General features: G+C 43.1%; 1 protein-coding gene across 3 annotated transcripts; it reads left to right on the forward strand.

Moving 5' to 3' along the window:
- The first annotated feature begins 180 nt into the window (after nt 1–180).
- Nucleotides 181–26,717, forward strand: LOC126951039 (TRPM8 channel-associated factor 2). Of its 3 annotated transcripts, XM_050784922.1 has the most exons (8): nt 186–271; nt 2,983–3,619; nt 19,111–20,102; nt 20,756–20,853; nt 22,089–22,302; nt 22,642–22,881; nt 23,790–24,127; nt 26,310–26,717. In XM_050784922.1, the coding sequence occupies exons 2-8, from the start codon at nt 2,997–2,999 to the stop codon at nt 26,562–26,564; spliced, it is 2,760 nt and encodes a 919-aa protein (XP_050640879.1). In that variant the 5' UTR covers nt 186–271; nt 2,983–2,996; the 3' UTR covers nt 26,565–26,717. The 3 variants fall into 3 exon arrangements, with proteins under 3 accessions (XP_050640881.1, XP_050640879.1, XP_050640880.1); XM_050784924.1 differs by lacking the exon at nt 2,983–3,619 and having other exon boundaries at nt 181–271; nt 26,310–26,711; XM_050784923.1 differs by lacking the exon at nt 22,642–22,881 and having other exon boundaries at nt 26,310–26,711.

The following is a 26,717-nucleotide window of genomic DNA, read 5'->3' on the forward strand; positions in this document are numbered from 1 at the left end:
AACCTCCGAGACAGCTCCGCCCCCAGAACAGCCTGGCCTCCAGGACTGGCCCGCCTACGGTACAACCCGCCTCCGGGACAGCAGGGCTGCACCTCCGAGACAGCTCCGTACCCAGGGACGGCCCCGCCTCCGAGACGGCCCTGCCTCCAGCACGGCCCCCACCTCCGAGACCGCCCCGCCTCCGGGACCGCCCCGCCCCGCCTCCGACACGTCCCCAGCGCACCACTGCAGAGCCAGTCCATCCGTCCCCAGGGATCCGCACTGCTCAGGGGTGAGTTTTCCAATCCGAGCGGGTCCTGGGTGGGGGCGGTGGCTGAGCACCTAGGGCACTGGGAGTCGCCGCAAAGTGCTAGAGGCCCCAGGCCATTCCCGGCGTCAGCGGGTGTCCCTCCCTTCTTAGGTCCAGGTCTGGTTTCATTTCGTTTTGTTAGTCTGGTGCTATTTGCAATTTGTGTCAAAACACATTTCTCCCTCCTATTTGAACTTGTAAATTATGAATTTGACAAAGATGAGCATGGTGTGTGCGTGCACGAGGACACATGTCCTTGCGGAATGCTGGGTCAGCTTTCCGGGACATATTACTCATCTGAGGTTTTTTTGTCTGTTTTTGTTTATCCTGTCAAACTGGTTCTGCCTCAGAAGTGAAAGACGTCGCTTGTCTTTTGGAAAGTAGCTAGCAAGATCTTGAGCTCAGGCTTCCGGATCTCTCTCTCCGCTGCTTTTTTTTTTTTCCACTGGTAACTTCTAAGGCTGAGATCATGTACCCGCATTCTCAGTGCTCTGCCGAGTATTGGCTCTCTTTTGTGAATTTCTTTCCCGCGAGCATTATTAAGAAAAAGGTGGTGGATAGGAAGGGAAGAGGGGAAGAGATGGAATTCTACAGGAAACGCAGGGCATGCTCAGAATGCCAACCTTTCTGAGCTTGGAGAGATTTCGTGGAAGAAAGTAGCAGGGAAAACGTCCAGTAATCACTGGGATGCCAGACCTTGGAGAAGTCAGGCTGAGGCGCTCTGCAAGTTTCACCTTAGAGAGAGTGGACGAAATGTAACGGTTCTTGTTAGAGTTCTTGTAGAGGACGACTGTGGATGAGAATACATCCCGGGGACTAAAACCAGATTGGTTTAGTCTAGAATGATTGCCAACTAAAGGGACTGATGTTTGAGAGCGATGGTGAGAGATTAACAAAATGAGGTGGTTGACTGCATATAGGAACAGGAGGAAGAAAGGAAGGAGGCACGTGTGGCTCAAGGGCTTGGTGTGTGTTTTAGTTTAGATTCTCCCCTAAAGCAAAGCCTTATGCAAGGGCGTACCTGCAGGTGATTTTTTTGCGGTAAGGGAGACCAGAAAGCCCAAATGAGGAAGTGGAGAGAATTAGACAAGGAAAAAGAGACAGCTGGGAGGGGCATGTGGCTGAGGGTCTTCCACATGGCGCTCCGTTCCATTGGGTGCCTTCCGAGGATCTCTGTGATGGGCCCCTCTGGAAAGCCATGGGACACTTTTCTATGACTCCCCGCTCTACTGGGCGAAGCTCACCCTGGTGTCAACTCACTGCTACTTCAGGGCTGCCCTGTGCATCTGCAGAGGTGAGAAGCCATCTGAACACAGAGGAAAGTCCCTCACAGTGGGCTCCTCCGAGATGCGCATAGGGAGGCGACACAGGCAGCCAGGGGACTACTGCAGGACTGCAATCTACAACACTGTCCTCATCAATCTGGGAAACTAGAAAGGACAGCAAAGTATTCCTTGCCCACTGTGTGTGTACCGACTCCAGACAAGGCATTTTTAGCCGTATTCTTTATTTTGTTTTATTCTATTCTATTCTATTCTATTCTATTTTTTGAGGCAGAGTCTTGCTCTTTCGCCCAGGCTAGAGTCCAGTGGTGCGATATCGGCTCACTGCAACCTCCACTCCCGCCAGGGTTCAAGAAATTCTCATGACTCGGCTTCCTGAGTAGCTGGGATTAGAGGCACATGCCACCATACCCAGCTATATTTTGTAGATTTAGTAGAGACGGGTTTCGCCATGTTGGCCAGGCTGGTCTCGAACTCCTGAGCTCAGGTGATCCACCCGCCTCAGCCTCCTAATGTGCTGGGATTACAGGCATAAGCCACTGTGCCTGGCCCATCCATATTCCTTTAAACTTCAAAAACAATCTTCCCAGGGCTGTATTATTCTCTTTTTGTAGATAGGGAAACTGAGGCTGAAGTCATTTATCCAAGAGGAGCTGCTTAAAGGGAAAAATAGGCTCAGTTTAGGCACAGCAAATTTTAAAAGACCTCCGGAAACTGCAGAATGCTACCAAATAGAGGGAGGCCCTCTCCATTAGGGCAGACTTTATAAATTGGGAGGCACTTTCCAACTTATCAGAGCTGTCAGAAGAAATGCATGTTTTGACAGGTCTATGACCTTTCTGTTCAAAAAGATCAGGTACTGTGTCAACTCAGGCTCACGAACTTAACTACCACCTGGATCTACCAGCCCCACAGGATCTAGCCCCTCCTTCCCTCCTCCTAGGGTCCTGCTCTTCCCTGCCTCTGGCTCTCAGCCACCCCAAAGTGGTCTCTTTGCTGGAATGCTCTTTGCTCACTGCATTTCAAGTTTCAGCTTCAATGCCAGTTTCTCAGAGGCCTTTCCTATCACCCAATCTAAAATAATCTTCCAGTTCCTCCATATCACATCATCATGTTTTATTTTCATCATAGTGATTGCTGCATTTTATTTATTTTTCTATCTACCTATTTATTCTTCTTTCTTTCTCCTTCTAAAATATTCAACTCACAAAAAGGGAAACCTTATCTGTTTTGTTTCTTGCTGTACTCCCAGTGCTAGAACACTGCTTGGCCCACAGTAGAGAATCCAGTAAAATTTGGAGGTGAATGCATTTAGTTGTTTGCTTTTTTCACCTGTTCCTTCATCTGTTCTGACCAGCAGTGCATATCAGTATCTCTTAAATACATGAAAGTTTTTGCTTCCCCCTGCAGCAGCTGATAGAACCATGGCGACCACTGCCGCTGCTGCATTCAAGGCCCTCATGGATGGAGTGACATGCTGGGATGTCCCCAGAGACCCCGTCCCCAGTGAACTCCTTCTTATTGGAGAGGCTGCCTTCCCCGTGATGGTGAATGACAAGGGCCAGGTGCTCATTGCTGCCTCCTCCTACGGCCAAGGCCGCCTCGTGGTTGTGTCCCATGAGGGCTACCTGTTGCATGCGGGCTTGGCTCCATTTCTCCTCAATGCAGTGAGCTGGCTGTGTCCCTGCCCTGGGGCTCCCATGGGAGTGCATCCATCCCTGGCACCTCTAGTAAACATCCTGCAGGATGCTGGGCTTGAGGCACAGGTCAAGCCAGAACCAGGAGAGCCCCTAGGGGTTTACTGCATCAATGCCTACAATGACACCATGACTGCAACACTGATCCAGTTTGTGAAACATGGAGGGGGCTTGTTAATCGGGGGCCAGGCCTGGTACTGGGCCAGCCGGCACGGCCCTGAGAAGGTGCTCTCCAGGTTCCCCGGGAACAAGGTGACAAGTGTGGCCGGAGTGTACTTCACCGACACCTATGGGGACAGAGACCGGTTCAAGGTCTCTAAGAAGGTGCCCAAGATCCCACTCCATGTCAGGTGAGTGTCGGTTCCCCTCTTAGGGAGTCTGACTCAGGGTAAACAATAGAGTTGGTTCCCCTCCTCAACGAGCTTCCATTTTTCAATACAGGTGATTTTCCACCCAGTTTGGAACCACCACAAATCAAAAGCAGGATGATTAAAATGCACCAAGACACAAGAGAGGCGGGGCCCTCACTGCCACTCCCTCCTGTGGCCAAAGCTGAATAGAAAAGCTTGTCTTACTCACCACTCTATCTCCACATCTAGTACATAGAACATAGAGAGTGCTCATCGGTACCTCTTAAATGCGTGAAAGAATAGTTGTTTGTTTGCATGAGCACCTACTGTTGGTCACGCCTCATTCTGGATAATGGGGGTCTAGCAGAGATCGAGGCAGGCAAATCATGCCATCATGAGGTTTGTATTCCAGGGGAGAGATAGGCAATTAAGGAAACTAATATATATGTGCTCTGTCAGGCATTGCTAAAATCCATGAAGGATAATAGTATAAGTGGATAGCATGACAACTGGAAGGCTGATGGAGGCTATTTTATTTAAGGTGTTCAGGGAGGTCCTATCAGTCAGGCCAAGTTGGATTGGTCAGGATTTGTTGGCATTGCTAGCAGAAGGGATTTCGTGTGGGGAATTGACTATACCCATGATAGAGGAGCTGAAAATACACACAGGGGACAGCAAGAAACCCAGAGATCAGCAACAGCAGAACCAGCAGAGGGAGATGGTGGTATTACTGCAGTCCGGGTGCTGTGGCCACCTGGTAGAAGCTGGAGCCATGCTACGCCTTCCCAGCAGGAGCTGGAACACAGATGCAACGTCTGTCTGCCGGGAGCTGGAGTCTCAGAGGAGACACTGTGGTTACCAGAAATACAGCCTGAAGAGAGAAGCAAACACTTAGCCTCCTTCCCTCTTCCTTCCTGATTTCAGTCTTCTACCTCTGCCTCCCATGGGCTGAACCCACCAGGATCCAGGGAACAGGGGAGCCACAGAAATGCAGTTTTCTGCAACACAGAGGATGACCAAGATGAAAGGGGAATGGAGATGAGTACAAACAAGCCCATGGCTAGCTTGGAAGGCTGGTCTGGTAGGTGACACTTTCAAGGAGACCTCAAGGAAGTGAGGGAATGAACCATGTGGGCATCTGTGAGAGGAAGATTCCAGGCAGAGTGAGGAGCGAGTGTGAAAACCTGGAAGGGAAGCCTGCTTGGTACGTTCCAAGGGAAAGGGAGTGGCCCTTCTGTAACGTCAGAAGGCTCTGCAAAGCCCCGGGGGAGAATAGCTGAGGCAGCTGTTCTGTGACCCTGAGGCAGAGGGCAAGGAGTAGGTACAAGTGAGTGTAGGGGAATTTGTCTTGATCAAACTTGTTTGAAGTTGTACAGGAGCTGACATTTGAACATCTGCACGCATGATGTTCTCTGAATGAGGAACAATAAATGTTAGTCATTTACGGATTGTGTAGGCTCCAGGCTTTCGGTATTATGCCTGCAGTAAATAAAAGCAAGCAGCTTCAGCTTCTTGGAGCTACTCTCTGGCCACTAGAGCCAGGCAGTCACCTAGCTGTTCTTACACTGCATACCTGTGTCTGAGCACTCATTTCATCCATCAGCCAGGGACACACCTGGCAATCAAGGAAGCCAGAATGATGGGAGCTCAGTGAATGACAGCTCAGGTCATGTAAGAACTGACAGGCCAGGAGTAGAACTTTAGATCTTATTTGCAGTGAGATGGGAAGGCATTTTGTATTCTCTACAGAAGATTGCTATGATGTGACTTAAATTTCAAAAGGAACCCTGTGATTGATGGTGGAGAACAGACTGTGGGAGGCAAAGGTGGAAGTAGCAGACCAATCAGGAGGCCACTGAGATAGACCACAGGAGAGATGGTGGTGGCCCAGACAAGGCTGGTAGAAGCTGTGGAGCTACTGAGAACAGGTTCCCTTCTGGAAACACCTCAAAGGGAGAACCCAACAGGCTTGGCTGATGGATTGAGTAAGGAGAAAGAGGATTTGAGACTTTTGGTCTGAAAAAGACAAAAAATTAAACACAGGTGCTGCTGTTTAGTGATCTTGAAAGGACAATGAGAAGATGGATTAGAGGAGATCAGGAGTTTCATTTTGGATGTTTTGGGTTTCAGATATTAGTGACTACTTACTTATGTTTGCCCACGTGTAGCAGAAGCCTTAGTATAGCAGATTAACCATGTAGCTGTTTATTTTTTCTATGAAACATGAAGTACGGGTAGGTAGTCCAACTCTGGGGCAGTGACTCCATGACGTCCCATGGTCGGTCGCTGTCTCCCTATCACTGCCTGCCCCTGTCATGGTGTGTTATTTTATCCTTATGGCTACAAGATTGCCACTACTACCCCAGGCACCATAATTACACCCATGCAATAATAAATTGGAATGGATACACCTACTTTAAGTTTATACAATCATACATTTTCTGGAAGTCCTAGACTTCTATTTATATTTTAGTGGCCAGCCTAGTTAAATCAGTAGTTCCTAACCTTTTGCTCCCAGGGACCTGTTTTGTAGAAGATAATTTTTCCATGGACCTGGCAGGGGTTTCAGGATAATTCAAGTGCATTGCATTTATTATCCACTTTATTTCTATTATTAGTACATTGTAATATATAATGAAATAATTATACAACCCACCATAATGTAGAATCAGTGGGAGCCCTGACTTCCAGACCTAACTACCAGAAGGTCTGAAGGGTTGGCTATTTTTAAATGGGCGCTGGCGTCTCTGAAGAAATCAAGATTCTGTAGAAAGAAGAAGGGGCATTCAGATACTAGTGAGCAGCTGGCAGTGCCCCGAACCCCCAGCCCCGAACTCTGGACCTCTTTGAATTCCTTCCCTTCTGAGAGATTTGGGGACGGGATGAGTTTTTTCAGAGACATTAGAGTGGATCTGATTCACTTCAACTTTTTTATTCTAACACTAAGGAGGGACAAACAGGTGAAATCTCATCACCATAATGCCTCTTAATTGCCCCAAGGGACTCTCCTATTTAGCTAACTCAACCTGCTTTTCTTCATCTATACCTACATTTTTAATCCCTGCCACCAATTCTCAGGTATATTTTGTGTGTTTGTTATTCTAACTCTTAATTACTGAAAACATTAAACATATGCAAAAGTAGACAGAAGAGTACAATGAACCCCCATGTAGCCATTCCCCATCCCCAAAATAGTCAACTCCAGTTCTATCTTATTTCACCCATAGCCCCACTCTTCCCCACCCAAGATTATTTTGAAGCAAACAGCAGACATCATGTCTTTTCATCTGTAAGTATTTAAATATACATCTGTAAAGGTATGAAGTATTTTGAAAACATAAATGCAAGTCACCATTATCACACCTAAAAGAATAATTCTTTAGCATCATCATTTATTTCCATGATTGTCTTATTTTTAAAAATTTGTTAATGTTGGGCCAGGCGTGGTGGCTCGCGCTTTTAATTCCAGTACTTTGGGAGGCCAAGGTAGGTGGATCACTTGAGGTCAGGAGTTTGGGACCAGACTGGTCAACATAGCAATACTCTACTAAAAATACCAAAATTGGCTGAGTGTTGTGGTGCACGCCTGCGGTCCTAGCTATTCGCGAGGTTGAAGTTGGAGAATCACATGAACCCGAGAGGTGGAGGTTGCAGTGAGCCGAGATCGTGCCATTGGACTCCAACCTGGGCAACAGAGTGAGACTCTGTCTCAAAAAAAAAAAAATATGTTGACATTGACATTTAAATAAAGCCCAGATATTCTGATTTCCTGATACGAATTTTTTATCTCTTTTAAGATACACTTTTCCTTTCCAACTTTCTGTTTCTTGCAGTTTTGTTGCTATTGTTGAAGACACCAGTTACTCCTTATCAAACAGTTTCCTTCAGTCTGGACTTTGAAAGTAGACCTCAAGGAAGTCAGGGAATGAGCCATGAGGGCATCTGTGAGAGGAGGATTCCAGGCAGAGTGAGGAGCAATGGTGAAAACCTGGAAAGGCAAATTCATTGCCTTCCTATGGTATCATTTAAAACAGGGGTGCCAGTCTATGGCCTATGAGGAACCAGACCACACAGCAGAATGTGAGCAGTGGGTGAGCAAACAAAGCTTCATCTGTATTTACAGCTGCTCCCCATCACTTGCATTACCACCTAAGCTCCGCCTCCTGTTAGATCAGTGGCAGCATTAGAGTCTCATAGGGACACGAACCGTGTTGCAAATTGCTCATGCAAAGGGTCTAGGTAGTGTGCTCCTTATTGAGAATCTAATGCCTGATGATCTGTCACTGTCTCCCATCACCCCCACATGGGGCCATCTAGTTGCAGGAAAGCAAGCTCAGGGCTCCCACTGATTCTACATAATGGTGGGTTGTATAGTTAGTTCATTATATATTACAATGTACTAATAATAGAAAAAAGTGCACCATAATGTAACGCACTTGAATTATCCTGAAGCCCCTGCCAAGTCCATGGAAAAATTGTCTTCTATAAACATGTCCCTGGTACCAAAAGGTCAGGGACCACTGATTTAACGTATTCATCTTTTCCTTGTATTTTCTGTATAATACAAATTAAAAGTTAGATCTCGATTTTAGGTCAGGATTGACAAACTTAGACCAGCCCCTGTTTTTGTGAATGAAGTGTTGTTAGAGCACAGCCGTGCCCATTCATTCACAAACTGTGACTGCTTTCAATCTCCAGTGTTTACCGTTGTTGAGTAGTTTTAGCAGAGACCACGTGACCCATATTTGTCTAACATATTTGTCAGGCCTTTTAAGGAAAACTTTCCTAACTCCTAATCTAGAGGTTTGATCAGATTCATGTTTGAATTTTTGACCTACTTTATAGGTGGTAGTATGCACTTCCATTGGATAGAACACAGTGGTCTAATTTTCTCTCTTACTGTGAGGTTGGCAGTCCTTAATAACCATTGCTTAGCCCTAGACCCATTAATTTGTGTTTATAAAATGATGACTTTAAAATTTTAATATTCTTTTTATTTGTTATTTGGAATAGTTGTGTAAAACACACTTTCCTTCACCAATTACATACTCTATGGTATAATTTATATAGGAAAGGCAAAATAAATACTTAATTCTCTCTTTCTCATTTTAAAACCAGTTTCCAATATTGAGTTGGTTCCCTAGCATCTTCCAGAGGTCACCAATGTTTTTAAATTTTTCTTAGAATTCTTATGAAATCATGATTGGAAACACAATGTGTTTCATTTATTGTCCTTACTGATGTTGAAATTGTCCTGTTTGGCCATTGTGAGCCAATTCAGGATGATTCCTGAATCTTTTCCACCCAACCTTAATGGGCTTCCTGATTTTTTAATATAACAGGAAGGTTCAATTTGGTTTCATGTATTTCCTTCTCAGGCCCAGGAGCTGCCATTTCTCCAAAAAGCCCTATTTTTTTTCTTTCTTCTATTTTTTTTTAAACATACAGCCCATATTTCTGGGAGTCCTAATTTGCATTTAGAAACCCCAATCTTGGTGTTAGATGTGTGCATTGTTTGATCATTGTTTCTAGGCCTTCTAAATAGGCACAGCTAAGAAATGGATCTTTTTGGTTTATACTGATACTTCAGATCAGATTTGGGGCTACAGGGTTTTAATTTGATTTCAGCAATTTACCTCTGCATCTCCTATCTCTCATGATGAAAAATTCTGGTTCTATAAGACACCAGTGTAATTATCCATTTGCTCTATCCCATGATATACAAACAACAGTTGCAAAATATGAATAATAGCACTACTACCAGCAATATGATGATTATTGTAGCAAAGATTACTTGCAGTTTTTTTTTTTGTCCCAGTGAGATATATATATATATATATATATATTTTTTTTTTTTTTTTTTTTTTGAGACAGAGTCTCACTCTGTTGCCCAGGCTGGAGTGCGGTGGCGCAATCTCGGCTCACTGCAAGCTCTGCCTCCTGGGTTCACTCCATTCTCCTGCCTTAGCCTTCCAAGTAGCTGGGACTACAGGCGCCCTCCACCATGCCCAGCTAATTTTTTGTGATTTTATAGAGACGGGTTTCAACGCGTTAGCCAGGATGGTCTCGATCTCTGGACCTCGTGATCCGCCCGCCTCGGCCTCCCAAAGTCCTGGGATTATAGGTGTGAGCCACAGTGCCTGGCCCCGATGATATATTTTATTATATATATGTAAAGTCAAAATACTATCTTTAAAATCACTTCCAATACTTCCTCTCTTTGTGGTTATATTGCTAAACAGATGTACATGTCAATTCACTGGTTATTTTATTTAGTTTTGGAATTGCTTGTGTAATTTAATTTTGTTTAAAATTATGTAAAATAGTAATCTGGGTCCAAAGTAAAATTTTAAGAAACCTATATGCTGTCCCTGTTTCCTTCAAACAATTCCCTTCTTCCTTCCCTGCTTTTTTTAATGGTTAATGCTCCATGATTTGTTTATATATCCACAAACACACACATATTAGTAGTCTTCTCTTCACTGGATAAGGCAATTACATACTCTATACATTTTTTCCTCCTTACTTTTTTTCACTTGACATTATTTCCTGGATATGGCCTCAGAGTAGTATGTAGAGATACACTGTATACTCTATTATACCATGGTATATGGATATGATATTGTTTATTCAATAAGTCCCTTATTGACAGGCACTTGAGTTTCCAGTATGTGTTATTTTTCTGGTACTTCTACTGTTACACATGTGCTGCACTGAATACCTTTGTACGTGCATCCTTATATTTTGTGATATCATTGGAAATGGGACTTCTGAGTCATGGGGTAAATTCATACGTAATTTCACTAGGCACTGCTAAATTCCCCTTGTTGCAGCTGGGGTTCCTAGGAATCTGACTCAGAGACAGAGACAAATGTGTGGGAGGTTTATGAGGTTGTGCTCTCAGGATCAGCAGCTGTGGAAAGGTGAAGGAAGAAGCATTGGAGACAGGGAGAAGTCGGGCTATGAACCAAATATTTTTTACCTATATTTTCACTGTTAAGTGAAATAATGGAAGAAACGTGTGTCTGTAATAGAATATTGCTTAAATATTCAGATATTTTCTAGTTGAGTACTGGGGGGTTGGCGATAACATATGTTATCCATACACATCTTTGAAGTATTTTAGAACTGTCCCTCAATGTAAAGACCACAATATGTAACATTAGGTTTCTTGTTTTATAAAATATCAAGCTTTCTCTCAGCTCTTGAAAATCCAATTTATTCTTCTTAATTCATTTCAACTCAAACACCCTCCTCAGAGCAGTCTTCCCCAGTGGCCATACTGAAATTAGGACTTTCCATCCAGTTTCACTTCATCACATTTCTCCATTTATTCCTTAAACATTATCACTCTCTATAACTATCTCTGCTGTTTCTTGCTAGGGCCTCTCTAACCAACCAGAATATAGAGCTCTGTGATCTTCTTGCCTGTTGCATTTACTGCTTTATTCTCAGTGCCTGGAGTATTTAACATTAGAGATCAACAAATATTTGTAAACTATATAAATTAATGAAAAAATAGGAATGAATCCAAATCCATAGCAAGAGAAAAGGCAGCCTCACATACTAGTGTTAATCCTGCAGACAGCTTCCTGCTAGGGAATATGGGGCTAGGGGTTGCGCCAGAGCCTTCCAGCCTCAGTCAACAACAGAGCCAGAGCTAACCAATTCCTTGAGAGTCTCAGAAGGTCACAGTCTGAGTCTTTGGCTCAGATTCTTCCCACCTTCAGAGCAAGTCCCATTAGAGGTTTTCAGTGAACATTCCTGCCAACAAATATTGGTCAAAGGCGCTTGGACTGACCCAGCAGGTTCCTCAACTTCAAATCTCGGCTGGAAGGCCCTGGAGCTTCTTAAGAGAACTGATTGCTGGCTTGCCCCAACTCTACCTGCCAAGGAGTGGGGCAGTCTCTAAAACCCAACAAAAGCTCCTCTCACGTCCTATCTGCAAGGGCACACCTGTGTTTATATAACAGGAGGATAGTGTAGTTGCTTTAATATTTAAAAGCAAATCCAAAGGCACTTGCTACCTTTATACCATGACAGAAGAGTCTGGAGGAAAAGTTAACCTCAGATACCAACCAGCCACCCATTATACTTACACATGGTATAATCTACAAGCTCTAAAACATATTAGTAAATATGTACCTGGGCATGCTGATGCACACGTACTCACATACTCGAGAGGCTGAGGTAGGAGGCTCTCTTGAGGCTGGGAGTCCAAGGCAGCAGTGTGCTATAATTGCACCTGCAAATAACCACTGCCCTCCAGCCTGAGCAACATAGTGAGAACCTGTCACTATTTTGTAAGTAAAGATTGTAAATATGTACTAGTGGCTTAAGCTTATGACTCTCTTGAGAATTATTTATTATCTCTGTCCTCAACAAAGTCCTGTAGAGTACAAAGTCTTTGTCCAAAGAGTTCCAGATGACAAGCACCACATACCTTTGTGTATGTATCATTATATTTTGCCATATCACTGGAAATGGGCTTTCAGAGTCACGGAGGAAATTCATACGTAATTTCTCTAGGCACTGCTAAATTCCACTTGTTTTAGCTTGGGTTCCTGGGAATCTGACTCAGAGACAGAGATAAATGTGTGGGAGGTTTATAAGGTTTATATTCAAGATCCGTGAATGCAGTTTCCAGGTAAGAACTGTGAAATGAGGCTAGATCCCAGAATTGCTCTATCAAATTTGACAAAATGAATGAAAAATAATTAATAAATGACTGGATATCAAAGGTTTTTATGATGATGACATACATTCCTATACACTGGCCAAGGAGAACAGGTGATTGATGAGTGGCCCAGGATGGAGTATCTCCTAACACCAATCAACCTCCCATGTACAATGGAAAGAAAATAGTCAAAATCACAAATTCAATAGTTATCGTTAATGCTTTCTAATTCATAGAAACGTGAACAAATTGGGTGAACAGACAAGAAAAAAAACTTTCAAGTATAAACTCCCCATGTGAGTTCCATCTGTGGTTTGGTGAAGTGGGCATAGCTTACTAGGTCCCCTAAGAGTGAGGAGACCAGGCCTAATCAAAAATCCAAAATCTGAAATGCTCCAAAATTCAAAACTTTTTGAGTGCTACCAACGTTAATGCCAGAAGTGGAAATTCCCACTTTTGGGACACCTTTGCTTTCTGATGGTTCAATGTACACAAACTTTGTTTCATGCACAAACTTATTTAAAATATTGTATAAATTACCGTTAGGCTCTACGTAAAGGTATATAGGAAACATAAATGAATTTTGTGTTTAGAGTTGGGTCCCATCACCAAGGTATCTCCTTATGTGTATGCAAATATTCCACAACCTGAAAAAAATCAAAATCTGAAACACTAGTGGTGGGTCCCAAACATTTTCCATAAGAGCTGCTCAACCCTATATTATCTCCTTCTGTTCTAACAATAATCTTCCAATAATATTGGAAATGTAGTTTATTAAACCAGGAGAAAGAGTAAATATTATGACATTCATAGGAATGTTTGTATGTTTAAGCAGGGTTTTGGTCTGACATATAAATATGGATATATCTGTGCTCACAGTCAAAATACATCTGTATTCTGACTATTCCAAGTGAGTAATTTATGTACCTGCAATTTGTTACAAAAGTGAGTTTTCCAAATTATTTTCTTAAATCTGACAGGTTAAATAGGTTAAATAAAATTGTGTGTCTAATAGGCATGATTGAGACCTAAAGAGATTTTACCCTGTATTTACCAGCTTAAAATAAAAGAAAAAAAATACATTTACAATTTCAAGGCACCTCTCTGACCATCTATGCCCATATTGTTCAGTGATGATGAAGACAGTTTTAAAAGTTTTGTTATTTACTATGGTTTATCTGTATTTAAGGAATTAAAAATACAAAAAAAGATACTCAAGTGTTGGGGGCTGCAGATCTTCAAAATGTTTTTTACAGCATCTGATCAACATAGTGCTCTCTAGTCCTTTTCTTGATGTTACAGATCCTAAGAAAACATTTCTAGATTCTAGTATTTCTGTCCTGTTCATATTTATCAGAGAGTGAAATAAATCCAGAAGAGTATTTTTGCATCCTATACAATCTGAACAGAAAAACAAAACAAGCTAAGTGAAGATATATTTGATTACTACCAGTAGACTTCATTACTTTTATGTTCAAGAAAAAATATATAAATTGTTAGATGTTTTACCTTCAATATGGTGAAAATGACAGCAGCGCACTTCACACTTACTGTTTTATTCAGTGCAGTACCTTCCTAATTTGGCAGTTTTTAATTTGTGCTTCCTTTGCACAACATATACCTGTCGATAACCATGTACCCAGATGTAGGTTCCGTCAAAGCCTCAGTAATTGAGTGACAGAGTTCTGGTGTGTAGACATCAGTGGATTTGGAAGAAATCCAGCCTGGGTTTAGTAAAAATTAAAGAAATAGATAAGAAACATGATAGATGGCTTGACAGTCAAGGACAGGTTTAATTTAAAGAAAACAAACATGAGAGGGGCTTCTGGACAAGTTAGGTCAGAGGCACACTCCCTTACAGACTAACAGTTTTTAAGGATTCAGGGTGGGAGAGTTTATCAGAGACTTCAACTGCTTCTTTGTCTCTTTGTTGTGCTTATCTGGGAGGGAGAGTTGTGTCTCTGTTCCCATAGCTCTTTCTGCATATGCAGGCATACCCCACTTTTAGCTTCTTATCTTTTAGCTTCCCTGACAGTGCACCCAAAGGGAAAGGAATGTGCTTATTAAGGCCCACTGTTTAACTGGGGCTCATTGTGTGAGGATGAAGTTGGGCAGTTACCCAAGAGACTTTGCTCCCTCCTCCCTCTGTGCCAGAGCTGTCTTATCTGTGTTTTTCTGTCTGCTCTTTCTGGCTGCTTGTAGTTAAAAGAGAAGTGATTTCCTTGAAATGCATGGGGCTACAAAGGGAGCTGAAACATAAATTAGTGGTGTGTGTCTGAGATGTGCTCCTGCTCTGTCAGGTTTGCTTCCTGTCCCTGCCAGTTATTAGCTAAGAAACATGCTTTTCCAAACTCCATCTTTAAAGTGAGAATAATAACTTTCAAGTTTATTATAATGATTGAAAGAGATAATACATATATTAAATGCCTAGCATATGTTAAACCTCATTAAATAGCAGCTACTTTCATTGTTTTCCACACTTAAACATTGTAAACAGATATTATACAAGATTTAATATTGGTAACTAGCTGTCTGAGATCATTAATATTGCCCTTAGGATACTGTCAAATCATCTGTTGAAATTTACCTGGTATCCTAACTGCTATGCTTACTCACTTTTCCCTCCCTCCCTCCCCACTTCCCACTTCCCTTCCCCTCCCTCCCTCTGTCATCCCCTTCCTTCCTTCTTTCCTCATTTCCTTTCTTTCTTTATTTTTCTTTTTAAGAAATGCCTCTTTATGAAAATATTTCAAAAGGAATTCAAATTTATTGTGAAAAAAATGCGCACCAATACAGAAATATAGAGAGGAAAATGGCAACTCATCCTCCTCCCCACACCACCAGCTCCAGTCTCGTGCCTCTGGACCGAGGTAGCCAATCCTAAAAGTTTGATCATCTCAGATGCTTATCTATGTGTGTGTGTGCTCTGCACATTGATTTTTTAGTTAATGTATCATGTTGGAGAATGTCCGCCTTTTACTTTATATTTATGCAACAACTTAGCAGAGCACAACCTTTTAGGGTCTCATTTTCTTGTCCTCAGCATGCAGGACAATTGTCTTCTGGCTGTAAGTAAGCTTGTAAGTCATTCTGATCAAATCATCTCCATCCTTTTTTTTTTTCCAATGGATGCTGAGAATACATTACTGTCTCCAAATGTAATGTCAATTCATATTTTTATTTTCTTTGTAGCAGTTCTTGCTTTCAGTATTGTGTTTTTGCAGGACATAAAAATTAATAAAAATTTTATTTTGGTTAGAGTGTAACTGTTATCCACAGAAAATGTTCATTTTTAATTTTTCCTCTTTGAAATTATTGTATCCCTTAGTAATGCTGACATGTCTGCTTTTTTGTTTTTGTATTTTTTGAAATAAAACTTCGTTGATTTTGTCATTTTCAATGCTTTATGTCACTTAGTTTCAAGGGTATCTTTTATAAGCAGCTTATATCCAGATGTTTTTAAACTAATCTAACAGCCTCTATCAAATAGAAATTCAATACATTCATATATACTGTGATGATTCCAATGTATTTCTTGCTCTTACCCCCTTTTAATTTTATTTTCTATTTTTATGCTTTATTTCTTTTTACATTTTTCCTTGCTTGCTACTAAGTTTTATCCATTTCTTAAATTTCCTCAACACATTTGTGGATTATACATTTTACTTCTATTTTTGGAGCAGTTATCTTAACATTTTATATTTAATTTTGAACAACCTGAGAAATATAATTGTACATTCTCCTTATTTGAAGAAATAAATTATTGAGGCAAAAGCCCTTTTGATCATCTCTTTCAATGTCAGTCCTTCTGTCTATCCCACAATCCAATAGAAAAACTCTTATCCATTTATTGTGGTTGTTTCCTGACATTCTGGATATATACTGACGTATGTTTACTTTGCTTTATATTGGTCTTCCATAAGTAACATCACCAAGTTCTGCTATTTTTGAAATTGTTTTACTCAACAAATGTTTTGAACATCTTCCCTTGTTAATTAACATAGGTGGACCTATTCTTATTGACTGGTAAATAGTAATCCATCGTATGATTAAATGCCAATTTTTATTTGCATTCATGTTAGTGAATATTTAACTTCTTCATACTTTTTCACTATTGCCAACAATTTGCAATGAACTTCCTAGTACTGCCTCCGTGTATACTACTACAGGCTATTTCTATTTTTAATGTTATTGGATACTGCCAAATTGATCTCCAGATTTTATGAAAGATTATTTTTCTCCACACTCTTGCCAGCACTTAATATTGTTAGCTTTTGAAACTTTCACTAATTTTCTGGATAAAAAACGTTATTGTATATAATTTGCGTTTACATGATTATATCTTTTCAAATGTTGGATATTTCACTTGGATTTCATCTTTCATGAGCTGTTTGAGAATATAGTTTAAAACTATTTTCAGTTTTTTTGCTTTTCTGTTTATTCTTAGAAATTACTCATATATTCTGGATTCTAATTTTGTATCTGTTCAATCTGTTGCAAATATTTTTCTCTCAATGATCTCACCTTCTTTAACTTTATTTATGCTGCCCTTTATGCTAAGAAGTTCTTGGGTTTTTTTCTTTAATTCTATGTGGTTGTTGCAACTTTTGTCACCCATTCTAGTCACTTCCTAGATTCCCAATGCTACTGTGGTTTGTATGTGTGTGTGGGCACGTGGATGAATGTAAGCAATCATTTCAATTAGCTGTGGAGACGGTATCTGCAGCTTTCTATATTGAAGGTTTACTGCCATTAGCTGAGACTTTGCCAGGTGAGAAGATGCTAAGCACACTTAGAGTGGAATGTTTTATTATTAAGTCTTGTAGCTCAATGTCATTAACTCCCCAAATTATCTTGAGTTTCAACAGGTAACAAAAAGCCACAGGCAGAACTGATACCTGATATGACATTTACCATGTCAGCCTGAAAATGGGATGGCAAAACTAAGACATGCCATCTCCTCATTTTCATGCTGAAAAGAAAGAGAATCTGAACAAGTGTTACATTTTTCAATAATGTTTTACTACCAGAATAAATGAACTATACTTTTAAAAAATATAACATTTAATTTTTAATTATAAGAGAAATAGATGTTAATTTTAAAATTTGAGACAATAAAGTTTTATAAGATAATTAAAAGGACCTAAAATCCCACCAGCCAAGACAAACCACTGAAGACTTTATTTTTTTATTTTTTTATTTTTTTTTTTTGAGACGGAGTCTCGCTCTGTCGCCCAGGCTGGAGTGCAGTGGCTGGATCTCAGCTCACTGCAAGCTCCGCCTCCCGGGTTCACGCCATTCTCCTGCCTCAGCCTCCCGAGTAGCTGGGACTACAGGCGCCCACCACCTCGCCTGGCTAGTTTTTTTGTATTTTTTAGTAGAGACGGGGTTTCACCGTGTTAGCCAGGATGGTCTCGATCTCCTGACCTCGTGATCCGCCCGTCTCGGCCTCCCAAAGTGCTGGGATTACAGGCTTGAGCCACTGCGCCCAGCCAAGACTTTTTTTTTAACAAAGATATTTTGATAAATATGCTTTAGGTTCTGCTTCAATGTCTGGTTTTATGGTTTTTGATTTTTTCCCCTAAAATTTGGCTTATTTAGACCATGGTATCCTGGAATCTAATCTTAAAAGTTTTTCCATTAAGCATTTTTCAAATTATCTGATAATTATTTTCATCACAATATGGTTTGCAATCTATTGTTAACCATAACTTATTTAACCAACCTCCTGTTGCTTGACATTTACAGTATATACAAATTGTTTTTAAAAATTCTTGAAATACAAAACCTTTTCTTGATTCATTACATTTTGGCTATTCCTTAATAAAAAGAAGTGAATACTCTAACCAGATCTAAGTGAATTTTTAAAAACAGTGTGTGTTTGTATAAATCTTCAAGTGTAGTGTTAAACAATTTACTTCTGATGTGTTCCTAGATCAGAACTACCCTATGGAGAGTCCAAATTTGGTGTTTTTGCAATCTTCCTTTGCAGAAAGTTAGCTCGTGTAATTCATAAGCAGTACTACTTTCTCTGGACATAATAAACTAATTTTTCTAACTTAATTTGTTTATATGTTTAATTATTTTAAAAGTCAAGAAACTGAAGCCACAATATTCAACACTTAGTTGACTAAATGGGAGGAATTCCTGGAGGTGTTCATTTAGAAAATGTGGATTTTAAGATATGCAAGTAAGGGCACTCCCTCTATAGCGTTTCCTGAAATCTATGACAACATTGATTGTGAAAAATGCCATTATTTTATGTATCACTGAGAAAGACCACGCTGGACGTGGTGGCTCACGCCTGTAATCCCAGCACTTTGGAAGGCTGAGGCAGGCTCACAAGGTCATGAGATCGAAACCATCCTGGCCAGCATTGTGAAACCCTGTCTCTATTAAAAATACAAAAATTAGCTGGGTGTGGTGGCATGCGCCTATAGACCCAGCTTCTTAGGAGGCTGAGGCAGAAGAATTGCCTGACCCCGGGAGGCAGAGGTTGCAGTGAGCCGAGACTGTGCCATTGCACTCTAGCCTGGTGACAGAGCAAGACTCCATCTCAAAAAAAAACAAAGACCAAACATTGCCAATTAAATGATAATATGCCATCAGTTGTAAAAAAAAGTGAAAAAATATGTCTTAAACATGATAAAAATAAATGATGTTAGCATGCTGAAATCCTAATATTAGTAAGAATGTGAAGATTGACATCAACAATGCAATCTTCCTACCTGCACATAGATTTCTCTATTCAATGAGTTTGATTCAGTAGCTCATTAACTGACTGTAGACTCACTGTTTCTCCTGTCTCTTCCAGGTGTGGGGAGGATGTCAGGCAGGACCAGCAGCAGCTCCTGGAGGGGATCTCAGAGCTGGACATCAGGACAGGGGGAGTCCCCTCACAGCTGCTGGTGCATGGAGCCCTGGCCTTCCCTCTGGGGCTGGATGCCTCACTCAACTGCTTCCTGGCAGCTGCTCGCTATGGCTGGGGCCGTGTGGTCCTGGCTGCCCACGAGTGCCTGCTCTGTGCTCCCAAGATGGGGTCCTTCTTGCTCAATGCGGTGCGCTGGCTGGCCAGAGGCCAGACAGGCAAAGTTGGGGTGAACACAAATCTAAAAGATCTGTGTCCCCTCCTATCGGAACATGGCCTGCAATGCAGCCTGGAGCCCCATCTGAACAGCAACTTGTGTGTCTACTGCTGCAAGGCGTACAGTGACAAGGAGGCTAAGCAGCTGCAGGAGTTTGTGGCTGAGGGTGGGGGGCTGCTGATTGGGGGCCAGGCCTGGTGGTGGGCCTCCCAGAACCCTGGCCACTGCCCCTTGGCTGGTTTCCCTGGTAACGTCATCCTCAACTGCTTTGGCCTCAGCATCCTGCCTCAGACTCTCAAAGCAGGCTGTTTCCCTGTTCCCACCCTTGAGATGAGAAGCTACCACTTCCGCAAGGCGCTCTCTGAATTCCAGGCTATCCTGAACCATGAGAATGGGAACTTGGAAAAGAGCTGTCTGGCAAAGTTGAGAGTTGATGGTGCAGCCTTCCTACAGATTCCTGCGGAGGGGATCCCTGCTTACATATCCCTGCACAGGCTCCTGAGGAAGATGCTACGAGGGTCAGGCCTCCCAGCTGTGAGCCGGGAAAATCCAGTTGCCAGTGACTCCTATGAGGCTGCCATGCTCTCCCTGGCCACTGGGCTGGCTCACTCTGGAACTGACTGCTCCCAGCTGGCCCAGGGGCTTGGCACCTGGACCTGCTCCTCCAGTTTGTACCCCTCAAAACACCCCATCACTGTGGAGATTGACGGAATCAACCCAGGTATGAAAACAGGAGAGAATGCCCAGAACATTAAAGACATAGGGGAAAGTGGGATTGGCTGACACTACACAGGACGTTGCAAGTACTTACCTTCAGGAAGATTGACCCCAATCCTTTTTTTTTTTTTTTTTTTTTTTTTTTTGAGACAGAGTCTCACTCTGTCACCCAGGCTGGAGTGCAGTGGCGCGATCTCGGCTCATGCAACCTGCGCCTCCTGGGTTTAAGCAATTCTCCTCTCTCAGCCTCCTGAGTCACTGGGACTACAGGCACACGCCACCAGGCCCGTCTAATTTTTGTACTTTTAGTAGAGATGGGGTTTCATAAGCAGTAAGAGAAATAGCATAAATGCATAATGGTAAGGCTGGTCTGGAATTCCTGACCTCAGGTGATCCACCTGCCTCGGCCTCCCAAAGTGCTGGGATTACAGGCATGAGCCACTGGGCCCAGCAGACTGCATTCTTTATCAGGTACTTTCAAGAAGATGGGGGCTGGGACTCTGCTTAAGGTTTAGGAGGGATGAGTCTAAGGAGAAGTGCGGATGACTTGAGATACACAGGGGACAAGCTGTGCCACTGGGAGAGACTGGGAGGCCCCAAGTGGAGATAGAGTCACATAGGAAGGAAGAACTGAGCCTTCTCTATGACTTTTGTCAGGCAACAGTGATTGCTGGGTAAGTACCGGGCTCTACCTCCTGGAAGGACAAAATGCAGAAGTCTCACTGTCTGAAGTTGCCGCCTCTGCTGGCCTACGGGTAAGGTCTGAACACCCACATCTGCCGCCCCTCAAAACCCGAGAGCTGTGTCATTCTCATCCACTGTCTAGCTCCAGCTCATGGCAATGCTGCCAGGAGTACAGAGATGGATTATTCTGCCCATTTTACAGATTTTACAGATGAAGCGGCTAAATTTTAGGCCATCTAAGTGAGTGACTGAAGTGCCTAGTATTATCAAGCAAAAGAAGCTCACTGCAGAATGGACTAGAAGCCAAAACTATGACACTTGAATGTTTCATTTTAAAAAAAGCATTTTATTGCAATTGGACTAACAAGGAGACAGGAGCCCAGCTCAAATCTGTCCCATTGTACTTAAAGAGTTACTTTATTAGAAAAGGTTTAGGGAGTGGATGATGTGATTAGTAGGTGACTGACAGAAGGAAAAGGAAGGGCTGGGAATCCTTGGGCATGGGCAGTTACCTCTTCATGCCTCCTTATGGGTCCCACGTGCAAATTCAGAGGGAGTTAGTATGAAACATGCGGTAGAAATTTGGGCTGGGTGTCAGCAAGCTCATTCTGCACAAACTCTGGTTTTATCTCTTTATCTTGACATCTGAAGGGTGTGAAAATCCCATCACTCCCCAAAATATGCCCTACATGCAGAATTTAAATTCATTCGGCCTCCTTGACTCTGAGGGCCACTTCCTACCACAGCTAGGGCCTCTTTTCTGTCAGCATTCTTTCTGGAGCTTGCTTATATCAAACCTAAGAAAAGCAACTCCAGGACTCCAGACAAAACAGATCTCCACCCATCTGGCAGCCAGAAAGGGAAGCTCTGGACAAAGAGGGAGAGAGAATCAACCTTTCACTCTGGATGGGCCTCCTGTGTGTTCACAGAGGACAGAGCACAGTCCCCCAGCTCATCCCCAACATCAGCGTCACCAGACTGGCTTAGGTCCTGTTAGAAGAGCCCAGGATTTTGCCTGGCAGAAAGACAGAAGACCTTTGCCAGGATTAGCCTGGTCTCTCACCAATTCATGTCAGGTGAAGATTTATGGTGGAGCTGTTTAAATCCTTGGAAAAATGATTTTACGTGCTTTGAAGTCCAGATGACTTTGGACTGCTAAAATTGAGAAGTTTCCATGCCTAGCACATAGATAAGGGAAGCTGGGGTTTCATGGGCATGTTTGTCTAATATCTTCCATCTAAACAACCTCACACGCACATCACAAGGATTCTAATTCCTCCATCACTTGGTGGAATCACCTGTCCAGGTACAGATTGGCTGCCACACCGATGACCTAACCAAGGCCAGGAAGCTATCTCGAGCCCCCGTGGTGACTCATCAATGCTGTATGGACAGGACTGAACGGTCAGTCTCCTGCCTCTGGGGCGGCCTCCTCTACGTCATCGTGCCCAAGGGCAGCCAACTAGGCCCTGTGTCTGTCACTATCAGGGGGGCTGTGCCTGCCCCATACTACAAGTTGGGTAAGTGGAATGAACATCTAGGGAGGAGGAAGAGCGGCAGATGCCATGGAAACTGTGGGATGGTTGCTAAATGGGAGAGAAATAAGGTTTGGTGGAGAGAAAGAGGAAGAACTGTTGAGGGAGAACGTGGAGGCAGGAGATATGGAATACCCTGTGTCTATGGATACTTCCGAGCAGACAAAGAGAAGAGTCAGGAAGCCTTTTCTTCACTTTATAGCCTATAGACCCCTGTGATAGGAGTTCATTATTGCAATGTTCTTCCAGAGTTCAGGTGGTATTTTTCAGCTCAAAGGAAGTCGGGGAAGTGGGTGTGGTAGGTTCCATGATATTTATTCCCAGGTAAGACATCACTAGAAGAGTGGAAGAGGCAGATGCAGGAGGACCCGGCTCCCTGGGGAGAGCTGGCCACGGACAACATCATCCTGACAGTGCCAACCACAAACCTCCAGGCCCTGAAGGACCCCGAGCCTGTGCTCCGCCTCTGGGATGAGATGATGGAGGCTGTGGCCAGGCTGGCGGCTGAACCCTTCCCTCTCCGCCGTCCCGAGAGGATTGTGGCTGATGTGCAGATCTCAGCTGGTGGGTGCTCCCAGGGAATCCTCCTGGTCAGTGGAAACCATGTATCTATTACTTTGCCTTTTATGAACGTCCAAGATGTGTAAGCATATTTTTATTAGGAAAGCAAGGGAAAAAGATATAAAAGACATTGACCACAATGGGGATGAAAGAATGTTTACATGTGAAAAAAACGAATTATTGATATCTACAAGGTGAGATTTCAGCAGATGGTAGAACAATCTCAGAAAAAGTTGTACTGCGAATTCATAGATGGCAACCAGAGTCATTTCAAGGACAGCATAGAAAATCAACTATTTTCTTCAAACATAAGCCGAGTTGGAAATGAAAAGAGGAAATACATAAGGAGGTTTATGGTAAGTACTGAGTGATTAAAAAGAAGGAGGTGCATAGGAAGAGAAATAAGGAACTGCGGATCCCACATGGGGAAAGTTCATACCTCAAATTTCATAGCTTCAAATAAGGACAAAAATTACCTCTATCATAGAGTGTAAATTTGGACAAAAGTAGTATACATGGGGAAGAAAGAATGACACTGTTCTAGTCCTCAAGGATCTCAGATCCAGTCATAGGACATCATTATATCAGACTGACATGTAAAGGACACTCACACACACAAAATGAAGGTGTCGAATTACAGCAAGAATGACTATGTAAAGTGTAACCGTATTCTCCGGGGCCAGAGTGAGGAGGAGGCCACAACTCAGGTGTGAGAGGCTAAGAAGGAGATTAGGTACTATTCAGTTTCTGACCAAGTAGGAGAAAGCTATTTGCTTTCCAATCAGCACAGAGATTCTGCAATTATTGGGGATAACCAGGATGGTGAAGAAAAGTCCCATAATGGAGAAGAATGAAGGAGACAGTTTGGGCAGACCCTCCTCAATGCTCATCTCTTCCTTCTGTGTTCCCAGGCTGGATGCATTCAGGATACCCCATCATGTGCCACCTGGAGTCTGTGAAGGAGATCATCAACGAGATGGACATGAGGAGCAGGGGTGTGTGGGGCCCCATCCATGAGCTGGGCCACAACCAACAGCGGCATGGATGGGAGTTCCCCCCGCACACTACTGAGGCCACCTGCAACCTTTGGTCAGTCTACGTGCATGAAACAGTCCTAGGGATCCCCAGGGCTCAGGCCCACGAGGCTCTGAGCCCTCCAGAGCGAGAGAAGAGAATCAAGGCCCACCTGGGAAAGGGAGCCCCTCTGTGTGGCTGGAATGTGTGGACAGCCCTGGAAACATATCTACAGGTACTGAGCAGAAATTCTGGGAGAAGGAGATGACCAGACCCTTCAGTTATGTAGCGACCTGGATCTCAGTAGCTCTCCAGCTCCTTCACCACCCCACTAGGTCCAGGGACCACCACCTCCCCTGGAAATGAGAGGGACTGGGCCACATGGTGGTGCTTCTTGAGTTATACCCCTCTAAGGCAGAGAGACTAGCACCTGTCTCACTCACCTTCTGATTTTGAGATGTACGAGGAAATGAAAAATATTATGAAAAAATAGAAATATAGCATAAGTTATAAAGAATTTAAGCAACCTGTCCAGTATCCCCCATTTAAATGAAGGACCTAGAACTTAAAATCAGGACCTAATGACAAGCCCCAGGCTTTCGCATTGCCATGCCCTTTCTTAGTTTTTTGTGCCTTTCACTAATGTTGTGAAGAGTGAATGTGAGACAGTCCCAGTTAATGAGGTAACTTTGTACTGCATTCATTTCCATATCCTTAGATAGCCAGTCTGGGGGTATATAGGACCACTGACCACAATGGTAGGTTGACCCTAAACTGTAAATTTAAGCCCTGATTCTGTCCTATTCTGCTACCGACTCACTGTGGAGCCCTGAATATCATTTCTCAATAGCTCTAGAGAGACCAAGTCTGGGACTTGGCCTCAAGACAAACAGGCACCTTCTGACTCCTCTTCCCACTAGCGGGCTTCTCCCCAGCATCCGTGCTGCTGCTGCCTTAGCTCGGGCCTCGTTAGTCTTCCCTCAGTGTATTCCAGTAGCCTTCTAAATTGTCCTAGCATCTTGCCTCAATGCTCTATGATTCATCTTCCTTACACTCCTTCCAAAATAATGTGAATACTCTGTCTATAAAATGCTTACAGTGTTCTCTAGCACATATAAGGAAAAGTCAAAGCTCATTAGCAGGGCATAGGAGGCCCTTCATGACCAGCCCCACCAGTGCCTCTAGCTACATCTCCTGCTGTCACCTCCACATTTACCCTCCGGCATGCCAACCTGCTTATGCTTACGGACACATCTTGCTGTTTTGGCTTCTGCGCCTCCCGTTGTTTGCTTCCTGCTGCTGAATCATGCTGGAACATCTTGTTCATTAGCTGTCAAGTCACTTGTCCAAATTCAGCTCTGTTGTCCCCTTCTCTCCTGGACATCGCCTCCTTGATAAACCAACATTTTTAATAATGTGTTTATTTACTTGTGTTTCTCCCTTTGGCCAGTGTTCTCTAGAAGGACAAGAGCTCTTAATCATGTTTGCCTAGCACAGTAGCTGGCAGGGTCTGGATGTCTAATACATGTTATATGTTTATTAAATGCTTAATTTATTGACGTATTCATTAATAAGTGTCAAAGAGCAAGCCAGTAAAGAACAGATGAGCAATAATGAGGGTACAGCAGTGAGACTCTGAGGGAGGCTTGACTTCAATAGTGTTATCTATCCTTGGGCTTTTACAAGCTAGAGTCAGAGAATGCTCATCTATTAAAGGGAGAGTAGAGATGGAAACCCCAGACCCCTGCTAACTAGAAATTTGTATAATCTTAGTGAACAGGGGCCTTCTGCCAAGGGCTTTCCGGAGGGCTGCCCCTTAAGAAGTATGAGCCACTCTCATTTGTAGCCCCTCAAGACAGGCTGGAGTATTTTCTTTTTCTGCCCTAAATGCAGTGTTCTACAGAGCAATTTTGTATCATTGCAGATAGTCACAGGTCCGAGACGGTTATCTAAAAAATAAGGATTAGTATCATACCTGGAAAGTATAGTATTCGAGGTTTGCAGCCTTTTAGAATCTCAATAGGCCAAATATGTAGGAAGTGAGGGTTTCTCATCTCAGTAAGGTCCAAACCTGTCCTGATGCTGAGGAAAATACTTGAGATCTGGGAAGACAATTTTTTAAATTAAAGATACTAATAGTGGACATTTATTGAGTGTTTACCTCTATTCAGACATTAGGTTTCCCCTGAGCACCCCCCACTAGATTCAGGGGGTGATGTTTTGTGGCTGAGAGGTGGAATGAGCAATGAAATTGCATTATTGTGCAGGGGTAGAGTGGGAAGATAGGGACACATACCCAGGATGAAGGTAACGATTGAGGGGAGGTGATCATGTGAATGAAATATATTTAAGAACGCACATGTCGCATCACTTTTGCAAACTTGACACCTCATTCTGTTCCTTCTTTCCCTTGTCAGCTCCAGGAGGCCTTCGGGTGGGAGCCATTCACCCAGCTCTTTGCTGAGTACCAGACCCTCTCTCATCTCCCCAAAGACAACACTGGCAGGATGAACCTATGGGTAAAGAAGTTCTCTGAAAAAGTGAAGAAGAACCTGGTTCCCTTCTTTGAGGCCTGGGGCTGGCCTGTCCAGAAGGAGGTGGCTGACAGCCTGGCCTCCCTACCAGAGTGGCAGGAAAACCCCATGCAAGTATACCTCCGTGCCAAGGAGTGAAGGATGCCCCGCAAGGCGGGAGAGAAAAAGCAGGGTCACGCCGGCAACTCCACCACTAGGCTTTGGCCATGTGTGCTCAGTATCTGAGCCTGGATCCCGCTTCCAAGCCTGACCACTAGATGGTGGCCAAGGTCATAAGAAAAAATGGAACCC

Source organism: Macaca thibetana, chromosome 3, assembly GCF_024542745.1.
Source record: "Macaca thibetana thibetana isolate TM-01 chromosome 3, ASM2454274v1, whole genome shotgun sequence".
NCBI classification, from domain to species: Eukaryota; Metazoa; Chordata; class Mammalia; order Primates; family Cercopithecidae; genus Macaca; species Macaca thibetana.

Bases quoted from the DNA above. Each gene is read 5' to 3' on its own strand.
- LOC126951039 (XM_050784922.1), top strand. From the start codon at position 2,997: ATGGCGACCACTGCCGCTGCTGCATTCAAGGCCCTCATGGATGGAGTG. The intron at 20,103-20,755 runs GTATGAAAACAG...GACTTTTGTCAG, and splicing joins GATTGACGGAATCAACCCAG to GCAACAGTGATTGCTGGGTA. The intron at 22,882-23,789 runs GTGGGTGCTCCC...CTGTGTTCCCAG, and splicing joins TGATGTGCAGATCTCAGCTG to GCTGGATGCATTCAGGATAC.